At 39.4% G+C, this 17,606-nt stretch overlaps 1 protein-coding gene across 2 annotated transcripts in view; it reads left to right on the plus strand.

Annotated features, from left to right (window-relative positions):
* LOC121090857 (protein FAM169B-like) overlaps positions 1-17,521 on the plus strand; it is a 40,339-nt gene extending 22,818 nt beyond the window's left edge. For both annotated transcript variants that reach the window (XM_040599604.1, XM_040599605.1), the window contains exons 4-8: positions 632-717; positions 2,329-2,503; positions 10,065-10,247; positions 12,625-12,753; positions 17,128-17,521. In XM_040599604.1, coding sequence (XP_040455538.1) covers positions 632-717; positions 2,329-2,503; positions 10,065-10,247; positions 12,625-12,753; positions 17,128-17,135 — 581 coding nt within the window. In that variant the 3' untranslated portion in view covers positions 17,136-17,521. The remainder of the gene's footprint in view (positions 1-631; positions 718-2,328; positions 2,504-10,064; positions 10,248-12,624; positions 12,754-17,127) is intronic.
* The last annotated feature ends 85 nt before the right edge of the window (positions 17,522-17,606 follow it).

Genomic DNA, 17,606 nt, shown 5'->3' on the forward strand with positions numbered 1-17,606 from the left:
CTTCAGGGCAAAGTGTATCTTTCTTACATGTATATGTCTGTCTTGTGGTGATAGAAACCTCTCTATGTGATTTGAACTTCTGTGAATATTTATCTATGCAGAGATTTAGGAGTCTGTACTGTAAAGGTACAGGTATATAGAAATCCAATCACATGGGCAGCTGAAAAGCTATTTGATAAAGCACATATGAAAACTTTTGCGTTTGACTTGTGTGGGTACAAATACGGGCATGTATGCATGTGGACAGGGGAAAGTCTGAAAAAAACTTCAAAAATGTAACCTTTGACTAGGTACTCTCTCTGTCCTAAATGCCACTCAAGTTACTGTGCTACTGAACAGGTGTTACGCAGGAAATGGTTTATTCATATGGCACACAGGTTGTCACAGCAAAGTCACATCAATTCATGAGAAAAGTTACCTTTACTTGATGCTTTGTGCAGTACTGAAAATTGGATGTCAAGGGACATGGAGATGAAATCGAAATACAATTGTTGTTCTGCTGTCTTGCAGCACATCAAACTGGAGTCAGCTGTGGGGAGAAGTAGATCTGAGGCTGCTTGTGGAGAGGTTCAGAACCAACTTTGTATTTATTTGCTGGTAACATGTTCCTTTGTCTTTTTCTTTTTTGTAGTTTTGGCAGTTTATTTGAACCAGTGTTGGTGGCCTGTTGAAGAAGTAGTCAAGACAGCTGATCCTTCTAGAGATGGGCTGATTTTGGTAAGGATGCTATTTTAAATAGTTGCCTTTATCCTGGAACTTCCCAGCTAGAACAATTGTATGTAGTTGTCTGTGGTCTCCTACAGCAAATGCTTTATAACCTGTGGGATTTGGGCTATGTGGTTCACCAAGTACTTCAGGTCTCCCGTTGCACAGTGACATGCGCATTAACCCTATCCAAACAATTTTCTGCATGCAGTTTGATTAATCTGTGGGATTTATTTTGCTTTGGTTTTAGTTTACCCTTACTGCTTAATAAAGGAATAATCAGAAAAACGGAATGAACTACATTAGTAATAACTCTTCATGTCAGTGTTGCTTGACTGACTGATGGGAGATGTTACTACCCCTTGGAACAATGTCTTACTAGCTAGTTATGATTTCTTTTACAATTTCTTTTTTTGCCTTGGATAATGTTTATGCTGTGTTAATTTTATGAAATGGTTGTTATTGAACAGTTTCTATATCTGTAATCCTTTTTCCAAATAAATTATCTTAGTGGGATACAACTACTTTTTCATAACTTGAGAGATTTGGGTAGCCTATAGTCTGTTTTCAGCTAAGAAGTCTGATGCCTATTGCATGTGAGCTTTTTGTTGCCCTGACAGTATTAAGTCAGTTCTGTTTCCTATCCAACCCTCTGTGTCCAGCTTTGGTCCTTAACGACTCTGTTCCTTTATCATCTTTCCCTAGTATCTGCCATACATAAAGTTTAATTATTCACAGAATTAAGTAGGCTTTTTTGTGGGTAACTGGACTGGAGGGATTTTGAGATACAAATCCTTGCAAGATAGAACTTAGGAGCAGAAACACAGGCCTTCAGGCGTTCAAGCATCTGCTGAATCAACAGAGAATGAAAAGATATCTGAAAATAGACAACTTGCCCCTTCTAGCTCATTGCCAAGATGTAGGTTATCATTATTTGTAGAAACACATTTTCTTTTTCAGCATTCATATAAAGCACGTTGGCACTACTTTTAACCTTGATTATCAATACAGTCTTGTTCCTTTATATTTCTTCATCTCCCTGTCTTGTTGGTTGTCTAGTAAGAAGCATGGCATAAAAACTAATTGTTCATGTTACACCTAGATTCTAAGCTGTTTGGGACAGCCTGTATTTATTCTGTTTTGTATAGTGTCTACCTCAGTAAGGTCCTGGCCCACTAAAGTTCTTTGATGCTGTGGCAAGACACGTAGTAGGGGAGAGGTGACCAGGGTAGCACAGTGAATCCTGTCTTTGTTTCACATTTGGGTAGGATTAGATTGCCTTGATCCTGTTTCAAAATCTGTGACTAGTTCACTGTGACTACAGTCGAGATACTTCTTTTCCTGCTGCTTTAGAATTCCTCTCTGTGACAAGAAGATATATGTCAAGCTTTATAAATTGTTACTAAATTATTCTATGCCCTCTGGATATAGGGTGGAACACTGGGAGAAACTGTTTTTGCTATTCCATCTGAACCAGTTCATGAGGTATTTTCACCACATTAAGTGCACATGTTTACTGACCTCCTCGTTCCCAGCCCCTTTTAATTTTAAAGCCTTTTATGAAACACAACATACTATTCTCTGCTTCATTTTTCCTTGGTCTGTTTTTGTTTGTTCTCTAAGGTCCAGACATTTGGAGAAAGGATTGTCCTCTTTGTTCTGAACTACATTATTTTTGGAATGCTGGAAGGGAGTTCGGCTAATGATGCATTCTTTCTACCTCACTCTGCCACTGAGTGTGCCAAGATACTCTGGAGAAATGGCGAGGCTGTTGCATTTTACTCGGTCAAGATGAAAGGTAAGGTCATTTTAGAGACACGTTTCCATTGGTTCCTAATAGCTAGAAATGTAATCCTTTTGTTTATCTTTCAGTATAAATAACCCTGGCTCTCATTTACATTTTTATATCAAATCTCTCTCAGAATGAATCTGGGGAACAAACCTTCCCAGAATTTGGAATCCATCCATATTACTTTCATTTAAACACTATGGTTCCAAACTCTATTCTCAGTTACACTGAGTGATCTGAGGTACTGTACTAGCTTATTCCGAATGAAATATGCTTTAATGCAGCCAAGTAGAAGGTTGTACATCTAGGAACAAAGAATGTAGGGCCTACCCACAGAATGGAGGGCTGCATCCTGGAAAGAGTGATATCTGAAGAAAGGAGTACAGTTCACAGTGGAAAACCAGTGTATCAGGAATGGATGGTGTCAAAATGTAGCAATGTCCTTGGATGCATAAGGGGCAGTAGCTGGGGTGTGTAAAGGAAGGTGGTGTATGCACTAGTTCCATCCTGGAATGCTTTGTTCAGTTGTGGTACTCCCAGTTTAAAGGATGTTTAATTGATTTAATCATTAATTGATGAACTAGCATAGAAAAGAAACAAAATGCATTTGATTTTTAGGGATACTTGCACCGGTATAAGCTTTAGTGAAAGTCTTTTATCAAATAGCGTTTGTTTTAATGCAGGTACATTGCTATTAACTCTAAGTCTAGAGTGGAAAAGGTTTCATTAGAATAACTCCAGGTATGCAGCTGAGTATGTACCCCCATGTAGGAGCTGGTTACCCGTCTGTGTTTAAGATTCATGGGTGTCACCTTGATACCATCAGCTTAAACCTAAAGAAGTTGGTATCTTTGGAGATAAATGTATTGTTCAACCAGCAATCAGTAGCTATCTGTCCAAAAGAGGAGAGTAAGAAACAGCTGGACACCTGTACAAATATGGATTGCTTTGGATTCCAGAGGACAGTCTGAAGGTGCCTTGTCTGATGGAGTCTCAAAGGCCAGCAACAATAAGAGATGCTCTACTCTTACTCTGCCTTGGGATGTGCAAAATACTTAGACTGAGGTGTAGCTTGTACACCACTGTGCAGGTACAGCACTACTGTAGTATCAGTGATGACTCAAGTCACAGGCTATGATAAAGGAATCTCGTATGTATCTGTGAATATGCTGATTAACTGGTTTGTAATTGGCAAACACTTCAATTGCCTTAGTACATTTTCCTTTAAGTCCATAAATATTTCTGAGCAAAGCTTTTGGAAAGAAACACTTGTATAGGCTGTAATGATTCATGCTCCAGTAAAATAAATTTGCACAGTAGTCTGTTATGGGTGGAGTATTAGCCAAGTTGAAACCATTTCTGAGTAAGCTGAGAGTCACAGTTTGGTTTTAAACCAGGTCCACATAAAATACAAATTCTTCAAGTCCAGCTTTGTCAGCATCTGTCTTTTGTTGCCAGTGTTTTGTTTTTTTTTTCTCTGGGCAGCTATATTTGTTAGTTTTTGGCCTGTGTCACAAATTACTGCAGTCTTTTGCCAAAGCCTTTTCGGGAAGCTTGAAACCAATTGGTTTTGCCCCTTTTTGCTTTTTGCTGTATGCATTTAGAAAATAATTCCGCTTTCTGAAGTTCTGTGATTTCAATTTCATACCAGCCATGCTCTGGCTGATCCTATTCTCTCTACTTTCTAGAAGAGCCATGGATTTATTAGGTCCAAAACAGGCTAAGATAAATATACTGTCTTAGAAGTTGTATTTCACATGGTTGTTTTAGATATTATCTTTTTTTTTATTATAATGTAAGATCTTTTTCCTTTTATTGTCCTGATCAGAACATTTAGTAGGGGCAGCTTTAAGTGCAGGACTTCATGTTGTGCTGGACCTCTGTTACAGCTTCTGGTCTGACAAAGAAATTATTTTCCTGTGTGCCCACCATGTGATTCTGGTTCCCTTTATTTCCATACTCTGCAATTACCTGGCCATTCTTTATAGTTATATTTCCTTCATTAGGTAATTGAGACTCTCATGCTGATGTTATATTCAACTGTATTTCTCATCTGTGAATTTTCCATTACCTACAGTATGACAAAAAACATGCATCAGTGGAGTCAAAAAAGCCAGAACAGAGCTGTAGAGCATGGCTCTTTCAAACCTAAGTCATCTGCGTGAATCATAGAATTGGTGACCAAGGAGGAGGGAGTCTGTTCTATCTTTGCTACAGATTTAGTATGCTGCTACGCAAACTAAATTTTCAATGTACTTCAGTGACTCCAATTAACTGTCTTGGCAATATTGTAAAGTCATTTCCATGTGCCAGTTCCTAGGTGGCCTGTGCAAAGTGAACTTGGTAATTTTGGTCCAGTTCCACACATCCATCCATCTTATAAACATCCTTAACTGGATCTCTTTTGATAGTCTAGCTGAAGAGGGACAGATGGTCTTGAGCACCCGCCTTGCTCAGAGACGCAGTAACTGCAAGTCAAGGTTTTGAGACAATTTGGCAACTACTGACACTGGCCGTCCTGCACCTGTTGTGTAGATAAACAGAAGACTCATTCTTCAAGGCTATCGCTTTTCACGAGCATTAAACACCTTTATTAAAACAAAATTTATTCATGACTATACAGATCATCAACCTAGCTTCTCTGGTATGTGCCTATTCCTGTCCAATGACAGGCATGCAGCATTTACCACTGGGTGTACTAAAGATTGATGAGACGTACTAAGCCACTAATGAGGCTGATAAGACACTTTGTCACGTGCCAAGATAAATGTCTCCAATTTTATCGATGTCAGCAGCTTCCATATTAGACAGCTGAGGAGTTAGACCTCACCAAATGTAACTACTTAAAGGTACAATGGGAAATGATATTTCCCTGTCCCAGTACATTTCTTTGCAGACAGCAACATGAAAATGAAATATTTTGCAGAAAGCCTTCATATAGATTCTTTGGTTTTGAGATCTGTTTTATATTCTTTTAATTATTTCTTTCAGATTTTTTTTCTTGGCATGCCCTAAATCTGTATGAAAACCTCAGAAAGAATGTGTTTTGTGTAGTGATGTAGGATTAATGACCATGGTTACTGACACTATTTTTTTTTGTGTAATGAGACCATATAACTCCCTGAAAGTTTTTTATTTACTGAGGACTAGTAATTACTGAAAATGGGCTTTTACCACCTTCACATAAATGTCAGGAGAATGTAGAAGATTCATAACACAAATAAATCAGTAAGGAAGTTGGAGGATACCATGAGCCAGGAGTGTCTTAGTCCCTTCAAGAACAAAACAGAACAAACCCCCTTTTTTATGTACAGCTTTTTTCCTACTATTATGTATTACTGTTTCTATAACACAGAGGAGCTGCCCAGTTGCAGACCAAGGTGCCTGTGGTACAAAAAGCAAAGGAGTCAGGTTGTCAAAGCTTGTCCCTTCCCAGGCTCGCAAGCTTGCTGTGTCCCTTTTGTCAAACCTTAGTAGTAAAACTGTGGAGAAGAATGGTGTTCTCTGTGATGGGAGTCAAACCAGCCTTAAAAAATTTGGTCCTCTGAGAAGACTGTAAAACATGCAGTTGAATCAAGAGTAAATGCATTGTTGGCTTACCATTCATTCCTCAGAGATGCTCCACAAATCACAGTTTGGGAACACCTGACTGCAGAAACTCTAAGATGATACAAAGTAGGCAGCAAAGCAACCCTGGCCCAATCTCTGTTTTTTCCTACCCCAAAGCCTTAGAGATGGTCTTTGGAAGTGGCTATCAAAGCTAACAACTTTCTTCATACATGTCTTCACAAATTTCTTTTAATACTTTGGTGGCCCAGGTGGTATTCTCTAGAAATAGATCCCTAAAAAGAAAATAGAATATTTTTTTTTCACTGATTACATACATTTCTTTTGGGGGGGGGGAAATGAAATCAAAATTAAAGTTAACCTGACAATTAGCTGAAATCTTGTTGGATAATTGCTTTTGTCTCCCTCTGTTTTCTAGCAATAATATTTTTAATGTGCATTTCTGAGACAGACTGAAGGTCCTGGCTGTAATAAAAATTAAATGACTACATACCAGTCAAGACATGAATTAATTTAATTTTATTGAAGCCAGAACCTTTGTTCCCCTTCTCACATACAAACTCACACAATGGGTTGACCTTGAGTTCTATTCAGCAGAAATATTCCCCACCCTTTACACAAGCACTCAGCTTGCTTAAGGCCTGTCCAAACATGTGTGTGCCAAGCCAACTTGTTCAGCAGGGAAATAGTCAGTATGCACAACCTTGTTTTGTTTGGGTCTGTTGGATGTGGGGACTGGATTGGGTTTTTTCTAGTTTGTGGCTCTTTGGGAATGCTAATGGCTGTCTGCTTTCCTGCCCTTGTAATATCTGTTTACCATTTTGCTGGCTCATAAGTTGGTCGTTTGGCACCCGTGACCTAACCAAACAGATCAAAGGCTTTCAAAGGGCAGACTGTATGAATACTTCCATCTCCATCGCCAATGCCCTTATTTTCCCTGTCTCCTCCCTCACCCCAAAACTTAGTCTATTTGTGTGATTCAACAATGAAACAAACCTCTGAACCAAATGTTTGAGAACCTAGTGGTCACCTCTAGGCCACCATTAGCTTACGGTAACCTCTGTGCCATTGGATGGGAACTAGAGACAAAGTGGCCTTTGTTCCAAAGGTTGGATGGTTTGTTTATTTTATTTCAAATGGCTGTGGGTTATGACTCTTCTAATATGTTTCCCAGAGACAAGGTGAAGAATGGCTTCATGGTTTCTTTATTTACAGTGCCTTTAGACATTGCAAGTTTTTGTCCTCAACACAAAATTAGGAGCGCAGACATAAATCACTCAGCTCCTGGGATTGCTGCACCGCAGTCTCATCAGGATTTATAGGAGACAGACTATATGAGATAATAATAAACTTATAAGGACACTTAGAACATGCCGGAATTCTTAAAGCTGTTGACTTCATGAGGAAGAGTTTGTCCCTTTCTTAGAATGTATGGTGCAATACTGCTGGAATCCAACATCTCTGTTGGGCTGGCAGCTAACAATGGGACTGGGGATATACTCAATTTTTTGGCTCATGAAAAAAGAGTAACTACTCATCATGTGTTACAAATATTGAAAGGTTATAAACGCCACCACAAACCATCCTTTTCCAACAATGTGCTTGAACATGTGTTTGAAGTTAAGCATGCACTTTGATTAAGAGGGGTGGACCAAGCCTGGATGTGGATGGATTGGTTATGTAGCTACGTACTCTTGTTGTATGGCTGAGTATGTATGATGGTGGATTCTTGCTAAATGAAGAGCTACAGCCTTGACAAATCAGGGTCTAGAATTAAATATAGTCATGCATCCTTTGCTGAATCGGCATCCTAGAAAAGAAGTACTCAAAGTCAGGCCTGGTGACTATCAGCAAAAGCTGCTAAACACCAACTCAAGGAAGAGAAGCAGACCTTAGTTTAAGATAGCTATGGGGATGTGATAAAGAAAAAAAGGGATCTATTAAGTAAAAAGTTTATACTGGCATTTAGGAACAGCCATTCAATAGGAGATCTGTGAAACTGTGGGATAGGTCTTAATGAAGTGATGGAAGTTTCATGTCTCAAGACACTGAAAACTAGATTGAGTGGTACACTTGTAAGTGGTAAGAAAGAAAACTGAGGTGAGATTTAAGCAACAAAGTAAGAAAATGTAAATTTTTTTGTTACAAAGGCATGATATCCGTTTCTGTTTAAACTGCCATGGACCCAGATAGAAGCAGTGTAAAATCTTTGTAAATATATTTTTTTCAAGTGAAAATAAATCAGTGAGATGTTTCTGTGGTGACCTTATCCTGTATGTAGGTAATTGGTGAACTGATGTTGGTCATTCATTTTAGGGTTGAATGGCTTAGGCTGTCAAGTAGTTTGAGGTTCTGTTTTTATGGTATTCTGCAATCAATGGAGGTTGAACAGTGAAATGCTAATGTATCTCTGCAATAGGACCCAAAGTTCTTTAGGGAGAACATTAAAATTGTGGACCCTGAATATCTGTCTTTAATCTACTTTCTCTTGACTCCAGTTTGAGTTTACTATACATGATTGCAAAATAAATCCCTTGGTTCTAATTGGTTTTGACAGTTTTCGCTGAGAACTGAGTTTTAATAGTTTGGAGGCTTATACTGGACTCTGTATTTTGTCCTCATGTAGAGCATTATGTCATGTCCCCATGATTTCAAGTGACTGACTTAATATGTTTATTAGCAAGGACTGTCCTTGAGTGAAAACCCTAGTTTAACACTGAAAGTAGTAATTCAGGTGATGGACTAGAAGCACATGCATGTGTGATAAATTACTACTTGGTAGAAATCAAGTGACTTACAAAGGAGCACTTACAGTACTTTTTTACAATGCACCACTCAGTTGTTTATGGCTTTGTACCCAAATGCCTTGATTAGTGTCTGTACTCATCTTCCTACAGAGATGTGACTTTTGTGTGCTGCAGTGTAAGGTTGAACCTAAGCTGCTGCTGTGAGTTTAGCTGTCACTTGGATTCTACTTGCTGCTTTCTCAGACATGATTCTTCCTCTTTGGAAAGTCATTTGCCTTCCTGTTATGTTCTGGGTTGTTGGGGCTGCCTGGCCTCTGCTCTGTTTTCTGAAGGAGGCGAGTGATGGACTTCCCTTCTGGCCTGGAGTCACTGTGAGCATGAGCAGTTAGGGGTCTGTTTCCAGTTTCAGGTGGAGCAACCTCAATGCTTATTGTGTGGTTCTTTTACCAACAAAGGCTTGAAGACAACTCCCGGGTATGTGCTGACAGTTAACTGAAAGAGAGAAATAATCTTTTGCACGGAATTTAGTCAACTAGGACTGGATCAAAGACTGAATATGCAGTAAAGGGGTTGTATAACATTCTGACCCCTAAAAGTCAGAAAGAGATGTACATGACGGGGCTAGTCAAATTTCATACTTTAGGAGTATTATTATACCATTTGGGAAGACACAACAGCAATGTATGCAGAGGCCAAAAAGAGCCTCTCTTCCCTCCCTGCGGTCACTATAGCTTAAACAGTATTAGGAGTTTTTTCTGGAGGCCTTCTCCACTGTCCAGCTGCATCAGGCAGGATGGACCTTCTGAGCATTTAGATCATGCTGCATTGTGTCGTTCAGTGTATTTCATAAAAAGAGGTTTTGGGATGATTTACCAGAATAGCAAAAAGCTTAAGGAATATACTGAGTTTACATTCAGGATATTTATACCTCTTGGGCTGCAGCCCAGTTACATCTTTTTGGTGAACTTTCTTCTGTACGTTAGCTGTGTACCTAGATAGTCTGATTATGAAGAATCAGTCTGGTAAATACTAGGGTGAGACCTGTCAACCACGTGTTAAGCAGGCCTCTCAGTTTGATGGCACAAATCTTCCTCTTGGAAAGCGTTCTACTGTCTATGCAAATATACTTCAGTTAGGGTCCTCGTAGCCTGTGGAAAAGTATCAGAGCAATATTTGTGGCTAGAATCACACAGCAGTTAGTGTAGCAATACTGATTTTGATTTCAAATTCATGTGTTTTTTACTGCCTGCTTTCAGGGAGCCTATGTGATGGTACAACCCATCATTGTTACTTGCTGCCGGTTTTGGATACTATTTTTGTCCGGAGAAGGTACAGAAGAGGTGGCCTAGGGATGAAAATGCTGCATGATTTCTGTCAGTCTTTCGTGGCTGAGGATGCCTTGGGGATCAGCTGCCCTATTTCTGCTGCCATGTATCAAGGTAAATCATTTGATGTGGAAACGTTAGGTAAGGGTCATGTATAATGTATAAATTTCAATATGGTCTTGGCAGGATTTTCTTAACTGTGTAAGAGTTCAGTGCACTTGTCTGAACTGAACTGAACTGTTGTTAGTGTGCAACTGGTTACTTTTCTTAAGACATCACAAATTTCCCGTAGGCCAATATTTGTGTAAAACAATGGGAAGCATAAAACTTACACTGCCTGTTTGACATTTTCATCTCACTTATCTCACTGTCTCTTAGAAATAGAACTGTGTCATTGCCCTAGACAGACGTACCCATTTTATTTGACACGAGGGAAAAGAATCGTAAGATGTTTGTCAAGCCTACACTATGCACATAATGCTCTTGTAGATACTGCATTTATAAGAAATTAGATTTAATGAGCCATATACCTAGACTCTGCTCATTCATCTAGTCACATCAGTACTTGTTTTGTATTGACTGTCTTTGAACATTTGGTGCTTTTAAAAGATCACCGAGTAGTTATATATCTTCTCTGTGTTCAGGTTGAAGTTCTGGTTTTGCTAGTAAAATTTACAAAAAATATCTGTGCTCACATTATTTATAAAACTGTTTTCTTCAGGAAAGCATTTTTTCCTAAAGTTGCTCTCTGTATGGTATACAGTCTTTACTATAATTTTCTGGGAGATGTTTCTCTTAACTTATGGCTTTACAGCCATTTCCTAGTAAGTGGCAACAACATTTTGACTGTATCTGTTCTTTCTCTTGGTCAGTATGTGCCATTGAATGCATACAAATGTACTCTAGGAGTTTCTTAGATACTGCTACTTCTAAATTCAGGAGGGAATAGTATTGACAACATTCTTTCTCTTCTCCCAGTAATGTTCATTTTTCCTACACCAGGCATTAATGGTTCAGACACTATAGATGAGAAAGCTGCATTGTTCTTGTGTTAATGCTAGCCAATATACTGCAAGGCTCTGCTTTCATCTCAATGAAGTTTAAAGCTAAGAGTGAATAAATTTCACTTGTATCGTGTTCTAATTAGATTTTCTGGGTCCTGCTTTTATACTAATGCTGTAAGTTAAGTTTTGAGTATAGTGAAGTCACTGCCTGTTTTTAATTTCATTTGAACCACAATCTCATACTTTTAACAAACCTTTTAAGTGCAACCTTTTAGTCTAAATCTCTGTACTAAATACAGTTTGCACTAGTATCTTATTTAATGTGCTACAGAGGCCTAAAAGGAAGTAAAAGGACATTTATCAGATATCTCTGTTTTGGTATATACGTTACTTTCAGTAGCTTCTATTGAAATGGTTACTATAGTTTGGATATCCTTGAATAAAATTAATGATGATCTGCTCATTACTGTAAGGCAAATGTTTACATACCAGAATTAGGGTTTTTGTTTCAATAACCCATTGTTAAAGTCAACGGAATGTTGAAGATAAATTACCCATTCTGTAGTATGATGAAATATAATGGACAGAAGAGAGCATGAAAATAATTCTGTTGTTTACAGATTGCTGTCTGAGTACAGTTGATGGAACTGATAGAATGGTGGTTAAGGAGTTTCAAAATGCCCTTTAAATTTTTTGAACTGTTTGTTCTACAACATATGCCTCCTCTTGGCTCTGCAGACATTCTAAAGAAACCTCTAAATAAGACAGATTTCATTTTGACAACATAAGCAAACATAAATTTGATTGTTTATCCAAATTGTATTAGCATTAAGTGTGTACTGACAGTGGTAGGAGTCTGTGGGTATATGGTTTCTAAAGGCAATTGTACATCTGACACAGGTACCCCTATTACTCCTCTCTCAGCTCTTCCTGTTTTCCACACCCAAAGAAGTAAGTGAACTTCAGTGATGGAGTACAGGGTAGAAGTAGTAAAATGGAGGGTGTTACTGGTCCAAGAACAAACCGATACAAAGCTTTTGTTTATAAATAGAAATTAGAGTAGCATTCTTAATGGTTAAAGCTGGAAGATACTGAAACACCTTTCATCGCAGAGTGGTGAGGGTGAAAAAACCTGCATTTCTGTTCGTCTAAAACCTAAGTGCCTGGAGATAGTTCTGTGATGCAATGCCAGAAGAAGGTGGATCAGTAAGTAATTTCAAGCCCTGTATTTCTGTGCTCACAAGGAAGCAATCTAGACTGAAGCAGATGGACAGGATTCACTTGTGCCTGTTTAGGTTGTTTCCACATAGACTTCTCCTAAAAACCCCAGCTAAAAGAAAGAAAAGGAAGGTGAGAAGAGAGAAGAAAAGATTTCCAAAGGAACTAATGAAAGTAGGTCTGAGAGCATTTCTGGGGTAGAATACACTCCCTCTTCAACTGTACTTTTCACTCATTCATGCTTTTACCCCTTTATTTCTCCTATTCAGTTTGCCAGAAATTCTTGCAGACTTATCCTGAGGAGCAGAAGCGACTGTGGGAGGTGGAAGCACCAGGAGATTGGAGCCAACGAGTGAATATCTGGTTAAAAATTCAGATGGAGTCATCCCCTTCAGGAAGTGAGTAAAAATAAACTGTGAAATTGGCCATGTTAGTTATATAAAGATAAGAAAGAAAATCAAGGGTTAGGTAGCGATAATAGATAGGTCGTTTCTCTGTTGTTTGCACATGGCGGAACTACTGAGTGTGCAGTCTAGTTCACTGGTCTTTTCCCAGTAAACAAGACAATTCTTACAAATTTTGAAGTAATGAAATTGAACTACAGAGCATCTGAGAGGTACTGAACAAAGCACAGTCTTGGCATAAAGTGGCTGTAACTCCCATTGCAGTGCACTTACAGCAGGGTAGATGTTAGCCCAAAAAATTCCTGTTGCACAACACGATGTGTGGGTTATAGAGAGGGGTTTGTTTCTCCGAAATTGCTACAAAGAAGAAATTTGTATGGCCACCAGGCAATGTGTTTAATTACCTTCAATTTTCTGCCAATACCACTCTCGGATGGAAACACAAACATTTTCATTATGGCTTTTGGAAGATTCCAAGTACTCTTCTACAGGGTAAATCCTTCATGCTGGGAGAATTTTTTGCCTACTTCACAAAAGATAGTGACAGAGTGGGAAAACCATTTGACAGTTCATATGGGGATCTTGTTGATGTAATCTGTTCAGCTGACTCGGGCATCCAGACAGGCCCCTCTGCTGCATGCACACAAGCTGTGATAAACACTAGGTTCCAAAAGAAGGGCACACATTGTCTCTGGAAGTGCAGCAAGGAGTGCTGCAGAGCAAATTGCTCCCATGCCTTCCCACATCTATCCTGCTTTGTATTGGCATGGGGACCTTCAGTTGAGACATTGCATTTCATCTTGTCTGCAGCACCCCACAGGAGAGTTAAGTCAGAATTTAGCCCTAGGCTGGGCTCCTCTGAAGTCATTATATTTATGTTCCTTCATGCTTTAAACCAACAAAAACTGGTGTTGCTCTTTCCTTTAATCCATCTTGCTAAGTTCAGTTTATTAATGGCAGTTGAAGAGAGCTATGATCAGATCAGCAAAGAGAAAGCAGCTCCTGGAGGACAGTATACTTTCTTGTTTTCTTTCTTCTTTTTGCTGTCTTCTACAAAAACAAACAAACAAAGAGAAATGAGCCAAAACATGGGCAAATATAATTCCACCAGAGTGGCTGTCAGTAAAAAATAGGTGTAAGGCCTGGAGCTGCCTTAGCCAGTTATGCACGTAAATGAGATATATCTACAAAAACAGGAAGGAGGGAAAGTATAAACCAGAAATGGGGGTGGGGTGGGGAGAGGTATGTTGTATATATATTTATATGGATCGTGAATTACAATGTGATCTTTATAGTGGAAGGGAGCAGAAGCAAGTGAATTTGGCACTAAAATATGTAACAAAAATCTGTGTTTTAAATTATATTCTCCACTCTGGTGCACAGCTCACTGGGCATCACTTTCCTTTACACTGAATGTGCTCAACAGGCTTTATTTCATCTATCTTCAGTGGAAAATCAACCCACTGTAAAAACAGTATTTAAACCAGTGTGTAATACGTTTATTATATGTGTTTTACATATGAAATCTACTTGTGTTCCTCTTGTGCTTGTATTATCACAGTACCGTGCATATTATGCACCCAGGAAAATACCAAGGGAGAGTACGGGACAGAGAATGCCTGCTAAAACTAGGGGAGAGTTTCCCTGTTTTTGCTTTGTCCTAAAGGCAGGATTACTCCTGCGTAGCTCTGTCTGATAGCTGGTGAGGAAATAACAAGAGAATTTTCCAGGGCTTCATGCTGTCTCTTTAATAGTAGCTAAAGCAGAAGCATTTTCTGTGTGCAGGAATACTTTGTCATCTGACCTAGTGTGCTGCTTGTGCTTCCAGAGTTGTGGTATAGGGATGCAGAGAGGAAAGTGAGGTGGCATAGAATAGAAGCTACTGAGTTATATGCTTATGTGTTCCATACATGCACAGTCCTTTAGATCTGCAAGTTTGCAGATGACACCAGGCTAAATGGTGCGGTTGACATACCTGAGGGATCTGGATAAGCTTAAGAAGAGGGCCTGTATGAGCCTCATGAGGTTCAAGAAGGCCAAGCGCAAGGTCCTGCGCTTGGGCTGGGGCAATGTCCTGTATCAATGCAGGCAGGGGATGAAGGGACTGTGAGAGCATCCCTGCTGAGAAGGGCTTGAGGATACTGGTGAATGAAAAGCTGGTCATGAGCCAGGGCCATGCCCAGAAGGCCAGCCATATCCTGGACTACTTCAAAAGAGTGTTGGTCAAAGGAGGTGATTCTTCCCCTCTACTCTGCTCCAGTGAGGCTCTGCCTGGAATACCACGTTCAGCTCTGGGGCCCTCAACATAAGAAGGACATGGACCTGTTGGAGCGATTCCAGAGGAGGCCACAAAAATGATCAGAGGGTTGGAGCACCTCTCCTATAACAAAAAGCTGAGAGAGCTGGGGTTGTCCAGCCTGGAGAAGACAAGGCTCTGGGGAGACCTTATTGTGGCCTTTCAGTACTTAAATGTGGCCGATAAGAATGATGGGGACAAACCCTGTAGCAGGGCCTGTTGCAATAGAACAAGGAATAATGGTTTTAAACTAAGAGAGGGTAGATTTAGACTAGATATAAGGAAAAAAAAATTACAGTTAGGGTGGTGAAACATTGGAACAGGTTGCCCAGATAGGTGGTAGATGCCCCATTCCTGGAAACATTCAAGGTCAGGTTGGACAAGGCTCTGAGCAACCTGATCTAGTTGAAAATTTCCCTGCTCATGGCAGGAGGGTTGGACTAGATGACCTTTAAAGGTCCCTTCCAACCCAAACTATTCTATGATTCTATGATTCTATCTTTAGGGGGTCACTTGGGAACATAGTGCTTCATTCCTTGCTCTGTTATGTAGAAAGCAAAACACAATGTAATTCAATATTGTCAGCTCCAATCTGGATCTATGGCAACAACCATGAAAACAGACGAGTCTTACTCTGCTCTGTTTCCTTAGATCTCCATCGACTTTTGCAATGCTATGCTTTGGAACAAAATTATTGAGAAGAAAAATTGAAAATTCTGATCATATTACATTTTTTCCCACCAGTACTCAGGATTGAATATTATTAACGTTGTTGTAAGAATTCTGCAATCATAGATATTCCAAAAAAGGTTTCTAATAACCCTGAGGTCAGAATTTTAAATTTTGCAAGGTTATGTGGCTGCATCTAGTGGCAGTACAGATAAACTGCAGCACTCTGTTTACTGCAACTGATAGTTCAATCTGGATGTGCACAGGTACATAGACATACATATACATACACGTATTTCTGCCTGCATGTATACATATATCTATAAAAAGAAAGCTCTTTAGCATGTTGTCACACAGAGCTGCAATAATTCATTCAAATTAATTCTTATTGTTTGAAAAATGAAGATATTTATTTACAGCAAATAGTCTCAGTAATAGGAACACAGTGATGTTTCTCTTCTGGGGTGAACTGGAGGAGCTGAAATCATTGAACATGATTTGATCCTAGTGGCTAAATCTACCAGGCAGTGGACTGAGGTGTTTAAAGTAGTTTAGTAATATACACAAAGCATGTAACTGTGAAGCTAATGCAAAAAATAAGCAGACTGAGCAAGAATTAAAATCAATTTTAAATGATTACTTATAATCCTGTATCTGAATTGGTCAGAGATCTGCATTTTCTGAAAGAGAGGAAGGGATATGGGTTTTTAGGATACGTATGCAATGGCTTTCTGAACAGAACTGTGATTTTTCCTGTGCCTGTACAGGGGCTTGAGTCTGACACCTTTACAATGAGTAAGCCAAGCTCTTTACAGTCCTAATTATTTTATCTCGCTACTGAGCTGCAGATCGGACTATGGTTAGCTTTTTGCAGGACGGAGGCCTAAAACAGACTGAGAGGTTTGAATAAAGCTTAAACCTAGTTAGGGGTACATGTATCTGAGAAAACAAATCACAGTAATTAAGCTTTTTCAAGTAATAAAGAAAAAGGAGAGACGAGTGGAAGCAAAACAAAGAGCTGTAGGGGTTGTTTCCCCAGCACACTTTGGTTGCCACACAATTAAATCAGTTTGTTTTCTTCAGACATGGGTCTCCTGGGGGAACTATGACAGCACTGGCCCCTGTGGTGCACACTCTTGCGTTATGTGCTGTGGTCATGGCTGCGGAGCCCACCCAGCCAGATCAAGGCTCCGTGTATTCCCAGTTTTCTTTGTGCTGACACTTCTGGGAACTCGGGCAGAGCAGCAGGAATGAAGCTGTTCTATACAAGCAATGCAGCTAAGTTTCTTGCCTGGCATGTTTATGGTGGCCTTGGTTGACAGAGGCATTTTGTATTAGGATCAACACACTGTTTATGTTGTTTGTGTGTAATTTGGTGTTCCCTCTGTCGTTTCTAATTTCAGGGTGTTGAATACATTCCTGGTGATGCGCAAGTGGCAGGAGATGCCACAGAAAAATAAGATGACACAGCAGCAGCAAGGACTCTAAATTCACAGGATCCTGAACAAGAGGACTTGGAACAAGGTGCAGGCAATACTTAGCAATGCAAAGGATTCAGAAAATGAGCAGAGCAGACCCTGAGGGCTTAGTTGGAGACAAGGCCACCAAATAATTTAGAATTATAGCATAATTGCACTTTGAAAAATCAGAAAAATCTCAGTATAGTCTTAAGAATGTAATTGACTGTTCATAATTTGTAACATTGGAGAGATTTCTTCAGGTAAGATACTTCTTTTTTTTTTGCAAGACACGTTCTCCATCTTGTGTGTTGTTTTAAATAAAGCTTTTCTTTGCTAATTGTCCTTTTCTTTTTCTTCTCACCAAGTAATTAAGTAGTAGTTGAGCCTAGTTATTTCCCTGCTCTGAAAATATTTTATTGGAT

The sequence above is a fragment of the Falco naumanni genome, chromosome 7 (genome assembly GCF_017639655.2).
Source record: "Falco naumanni isolate bFalNau1 chromosome 7, bFalNau1.pat, whole genome shotgun sequence".
Classification (NCBI taxonomy): domain Eukaryota; kingdom Metazoa; phylum Chordata; class Aves; order Falconiformes; family Falconidae; genus Falco; species Falco naumanni.